Below are 5,980 nucleotides of genomic sequence, written 5' to 3' on the forward strand. Positions count from 1 at the left end.
TTAGATTCCACAGATATGTGTTAGCATACGGTATTTATTTTTCTCTTTCTGACTTACTTCACTCTGTATGATGGACTCTGGGTCCATCCACCTCAGAATCCATTCTCTACATCTGTATCTTTATTCCTGTCCTGCCCCTAGGTTCATCAGACCCATTTTTTTTAGATTCCATATATATATATATATATATATATATATATATATGCGTTAGCATACAGTATTTGTTTTTCTCTTTCTGACTTACTTCACTCTATGATGGACTCTGGGTCCATCCACCTCACTACAAATAACTCAGTTTCGTTTTTTTTATGGCTGAGTAATATTCCATTGTATATATGTACCACATCTTCTTTATCCATTCATCTGTCGATGGACACTTAGGTTGCTTTATCTGTTGATGGACACTTACGTTGCTTCCATGTCCTGGTTATTGTAAATAGTGCTGCAGTGAACATTGTGGTACATGTCTCTTTTTGAATTATGGTTTTTGTATGAATATGTTTGCTTATGTTCTAGTGACAGGAGGCTTATATTTGACTATAAAGGCAGGATTTGGCTAGGGCAAGATCAAAGGTGCTGCCACTGATTTTACATTCTTATTTAGTGGATTTCAATTTTATTATTAAATGTCTCAAGAAATTTTGGAAGTATGCTTTAGGCATAGTTTGCTGCAATCTTTTTTTTGTTTTTGCATGCTTTGCCCTTTTTGTGGATGTATGAAATTGACAGTGATTTCTTGAGAGTTTATTTTCTACTCTTTTGAACTTTTAGTTCTCTATAGTCTCCATTTCAGCAGCAAGTGGCAGTTCAGGAGATGGTTATTCTACATCAGAGGTTAGAAACAAAACAACCTAGTGGTGGGTATGTTTTTGGTGATGTTATTAGATACACAGCTGAAAAAGATTACTGGAAACTTGAAACGGAAAAAATGCATAAAAGTTTAGTGAAATCTTAATAAAAATTACCTTTTTATTAGAGCTTAGAAATAAGGGATTTGCATCCACTTTTAAGTCCTAGAGAGAAGAGGCTCAAACGGTGATAGAAAAGATTAGTGCATTTTCTGATTAAATTTAGTTAGCCTTACTCAGTTGCTGTATTTTTGCTTCAGTAGAAAATACTATTTATATTTTTAATTACAAGGGAAAAATTTTTCACTCTAATAAAAATTTTAAACTGGCAGATATTAAAGTTTTTAAGAGAAGAAACCATGGTAGAGTGAAACATAACTAGTTGAAACTTTGGAGAGTTTTTCTGCCTATATACAGAACTTTATCCAAACCTTCCACATAGATAAAGATCTGTTCTTTTTGAAAATTTTCTACTAAAAGGCATCTCAGAACTTAGCAACACATTTCTAACATTTAGCTGTCACAAGCTGCTAATAAAGTGGAAGGAGATGTGGCCTAAGGGAGCCTGAATTTATATCCAAGTTCGGTCATTTAACTAGCCATGTAATGTGCAAATTATTCAATTTGCCAGAATCTTGTCGTATAAATACAAATGCAAATGATGGTATCTCGCATTCAGTGCTGTGGTGGGGATTAAATGACAGGACATAGAACTTAATGGATATTTGGTATTTTTTTCTTTGTATTGGCAGGAAATGTGGACCTTAACAGCCTCATCCCAACCCTCTCATTTTGTAAGCAAGGGAAAAAATCGGCTCTGTAGCAGTGATCAGTATGTGAATTAGAAGTCATAAACCATGGTTTGTTTATATATCCCTTACTCTTTCTGAGCCCTTGTCCTCATTACATACTCTTAAAATCTCTTTTCCAAGGAAAAGACCCATTCAACATCTTTTCCAGTTTGCTAGTGTGCCTTCCCATAATGCAAAGGCTAGATAGCAGAAAAACTACATTTCCCAGCTATTGTATTGAGGATTTGGATGTGCTTTAGATTCCACCAAACAGATGCCCTATTTATAAGACTTGAAATCAGAGTCTGTAAGAGAATCAGGTGTGTGAAGCATTTGTTTCACTGGTGTGAGTCAGCCCCATGGTTTTCAAACTTTAGCATGTATTAGAATCATCTGGAAGGCTTATTGAAACACACATTGCTGGATCTTGCCCCCAGAGTTCCGTATTCAAATAGTCTGGGGTGGGGCCTGAAAAGTTTACCTTTCTAACAAGTTTCAGGTATACCCTCTTTCAGACTCTAAATTTTTTTGCTTTTTGACATCCCAAACTAATGGTCATTTTGGCAGGTTGACTCATTTATTCATTCAAAAAGTTTATGGTATGCCTGCCATATGCCAGGATCTCTGCTAGACTCTGGGGACATCATGGTGAGTAGAAATGTTGCTGTCCTCATGAAACTTCTATTGAAATGGGAAAGAGACATTCTTAGTTGTATGTTAGCACAAGTGTAACATTTAGATGAAGACAAGGAGTAATTTGACTTGTCAGCAAAGGCATCACTGAGGAGCAGATGTCTAATCTACAAGCTGAAGGATGAGGAGGAATTAAGTAGGCTAGTCAGGGAACAATCCATTTCCTAGGCAGAGGGAACAGCGTGTGCAGAAGCCCTAAACTGGGAAAGGGACTGACAAGAATGGGTGACTGAAAGAAGGCCTTTGTAGTTAGAGTAGAAAGGATGAATTTGGGAGAGTAGAGTAGAAGTAGGGAGCAAGTCAAGAGTGAATACTGTCAATTAGTTAGGAACCATTACAGCAGCCTGGGTGAGAGAAAACGGTATCTTGGACTGTGGTAATGCTGGCAGAGACACAAATGTAGTCAGTTTTGAGCCATATTTAGAGGTCTTTTGTTTTTTTTAATTATATAGCTTATTGGGTTGAAGTACATTGCAGAAGTTGCAGGTTGATTGATTTTTACTTTTTTCTCTTTAGGAATCATCCTTCCTGTGCTGTTGGATGAATGGAAAACTGATTTAAAGTACTAACAAGGAATTGTCCTTGATTTTTGTACTTCGTAGCATTCCTCAGAATTCTTTTTACATCTTCTCTTACTGTAAAAACTGCATTTAAGTTAGAAAATGAAGCAATTGAAAAGGAAAAGGAAAAGCAATTTCAGTGTACAAGAAACTCAGACCCTTTTGAAAGAAATTACAAAAAGGAAAGAAGTCATTTTTTCCAAGCAGCTCAATACAACAATTAATGTGATGAAGCGAATGGCTTGGGAGGAGATTGCACAGTGTGTGAATGCTGTAGGAGAAGGAGAACAGAGAACAGGGACAGAAGTGAAAAGGAGGTACCTTGACTGGCGAGCACTTATGAAGAGAAAGAGGATGAAGGCGAACATTAAGCTAGTTGGTTCGGGGTTTCCCCTTCCCACATCCGATTTAGATGATTCTCTCACTGAAGAGATAGATGAAAAGATTGGATTCCGAAATGATACAAATTTTGATTGGCAAAATGTGGCAGATTTCAGGGATGCAGGTGGATCCTTAACTGAGGTCAAAGTGGAAGAGGAAGAAAGAGATCCACAGAGTCCTGAAGTAAGTATTAGCCTGTGTGAACCCTCTTTTTATTTCTCCATTTCTGATATGAAAGTTTATTATAGACCAGGAACAGTTAAGAAATTCCCAGATTTTCAAGCTAACTTAAAAATAGTACATAACAAAGTCATTCCATTTTTTTCCATCTTAATATCATCAACTCTTTCTTCTCACCTAAATATACTTCTCTTAATTATATATATTAATGATGTCAGGTAATAGTAAATATTTTTCAAAATTCAAAGTAAATGGTTTTGTGTGCTCAAACAATACAGAAAGCTTTTAAGAAATTCTGAGACAAATTAACAACCATGAAGTATAAATAAATACTGAGAACTACTTTTCTCTTTTAGTTTGAGATTGAAGAGGAAGAAGAAATGTTGTCATCAGTCATACCAGATTCCAGGAGGGAAAGTGAACTTCCTGATTTCCCCCACATTGATGAGTTTTTTACTCTGAATTCAACACCATCTAGGTCTGCATATGATGAGCCCCATTTGCTTGTAAACATAGAGAAACAGAAACTAGAATTGGAAAAACGACGGCTCGATATTGAGGCTGAAAGACTGCAGGTAGAGAAGGAACGCCTACAGATTGAAAAAGAGAGGCTGCGACAGTTAGACATGGAGCATGAGCGGCTTCAGCTGGAGAAGGAGCGGCTGCAGATTGAAAGAGAGAGGTTGAGGTTACAGATAGTCACCTCAGAGAAACCATCTTTGGAAAACGAACTTGGTCAAGGAGAAAAGTCCATATATCAACCACAGGATATAGAAACAGAGAAGTTAAAACTTGAGAGAGAACGCTTGCAACTGGAAAAAGATAGGCTGCAGTTTTTAAAATTTGAATCAGAGAAGCTGCAGATTGAAAAGGAGCGCTTACAAGTAGAGAAAGAGAGACTACGAATGCAGAAGGAAGGACACTTGCAGTGATTTATCTAGATCTCCATTTATCAATCGTTTATAAGCCATAGGCTTAGATAATATAAAAACGGTAGCAGGATTAGCTGTATTTTTTTTTTCCTGTTTAGTATTAGTGTTTTCAGGGCTTCCCTGGTGGCACAGTGGTTGAGAGTCCACCTGCCGATGCAGGGGACATGGGTTCGTGCCCCGGTCCGGGAAGATCCCACATGCCGCGGAGCGGCTGGGCCCGTGAGCTATGGCTGCTGATCCTGCGCGTCCGGAGCCTGTGCTCCGCAACGGGAGAGGCCACAACAGTGAGAGGCCTGCGTACCGCAAAAAAAAAAAAAAAAAAAAAAAAGTGTTTTCAATAGGAAAAAGATAGTTATTTGTGGGTAATTATATGGTTAAGTAGTATATTGTATAAAAACTATGTGCCCTTGCATAAACAGTATAGCAAAAACTATTGTGCTATACTCTTTATATTAGAATTACATAGAGTCTTTTCTAATCTGTGCACTCAGAGTTTACAATTATGTCTGTAAAATTCTAGCTCAATAGTTCTCAACTGGGGGTGACTTTGGCTCCCAAAAGATATTTGGCAGTGTCTGGAGACATTTTTGGTTGTCAAAACTGGGCAGTGGGGCACGTTGCTACTGGCATGTAGTAGGGAGAGACCAGGGATGCCTACATCCTGCAATGCACAGGACAGCCCCCCACACAAAAGAATGATCCAACCCAAAATGTCAACATTGCTGAGGTTGAGAAACCCTGTCCTAGCCTGACTGAGCACCTCTTCAGCTTTGTTTCAGTTTCAGAATATTAAAACCTCAGATATTTATGTGGGAGTTACTTAAATGGCCCAAAACTTTAACTAGGAAACATTACTGTGTAGTATATTGAATATAGAAAGTAATGAAGATTATAGGTATTTTATTCATATGTTTCCATCTGTAAATAACGTGAGTCAGAAAACAATGTAGGGAACATCAGAGATTGTCTAAAGTGGGTCACTTTGAAAAGCAGTTCATTTGTCTAGCTATTGATGCTTTAGATACCACGCACACTTTTTAAGCTTTAGTTAGTTACCCTTTCTTCTTTGACTCCATTGTCTTAGTTTAGACAAAAATTTTCATTTCAGCCATGTACTGAAATCTTAATGTAAGTGGTTGAAGCTAGTAAAAATGTTACCAATTTAAAAATGGTACCCGTAGTCAATGAGCTTGAACTCGGTAAGTGGTAATTTGATTTTTAAAATAGATAATAGCTATTTGGAACTGGGAGTGGGGGTGGGGGGAGAATGTCCTTGTATCCAATAGTAATGATGGTGGTGAAATAATGATAGTAGCTGTGTGTTTTGAATTAGGGAATCACTGCACACTACCTGACCTAATCTATAGAAAACTGAGAGTAGTATCTATTATTATTCCTGAATCTGAGGCTTAGAAGTCATATAGTGTGTAAATGGCTAATTTCATATATCATGATGTATTTTGTCTTTGCCCCTCCCTGTGCAACAAAGTATGTATCTTTAGTCCCTTTGGTATTTATTCTGAGACCAAGGGCTTGCTTAATTTGGTGATTTGCCTTCAGTCCTCTGAAGGTACTTCTTCCACAATCCAGGTGAT

At 37.5% G+C, this 5,980-nt stretch overlaps 1 protein-coding gene across 1 annotated transcript; it reads left to right on the plus strand.

The window, feature by feature from the left end:
- Positions 1–2,872: 2,872 nt before the first annotated feature.
- On the plus strand, positions 2,873–4,415 carry MSANTD4 (Myb/SANT DNA binding domain containing 4 with coiled-coils). Its single transcript, XM_007455884.1, has 2 exons — positions 2,873–3,456; positions 3,810–4,415. The coding sequence occupies exons 1-2, from the start codon at positions 2,995–2,997 to the stop codon at positions 4,383–4,385; spliced, it is 1,038 nt and encodes a 345-aa protein (XP_007455946.1). The 5' UTR covers positions 2,873–2,994; the 3' UTR covers positions 4,386–4,415.
- Positions 4,416–5,980: the final 1,565 nt, after the last annotated feature.

This window comes from Lipotes vexillifer, unplaced genomic scaffold, assembly GCF_000442215.2.
Source record: "Lipotes vexillifer unplaced genomic scaffold, Lipotes_vexillifer_v1.1 scaffold1581, whole genome shotgun sequence".
Classification (NCBI taxonomy): Eukaryota; Metazoa; Chordata; class Mammalia; order Artiodactyla; family Lipotidae; genus Lipotes; species Lipotes vexillifer.

Excerpts from the sequence above, each read along its gene's own strand:
- MSANTD4 (XM_007455884.1), top strand. The coding sequence starts at position 2,995 with ATGAAGCAATTGAAAAGGAAAAGGAAAAGCAATTTCAGTGTACAAGAA. Across the intron at positions 3,457-3,809 it reads GAGATCCACAGAGTCCTGAA|TTTGAGATTGAAGAGGAAGA; the intron begins GTAAGTATTAGC and ends TTTCTCTTTTAG.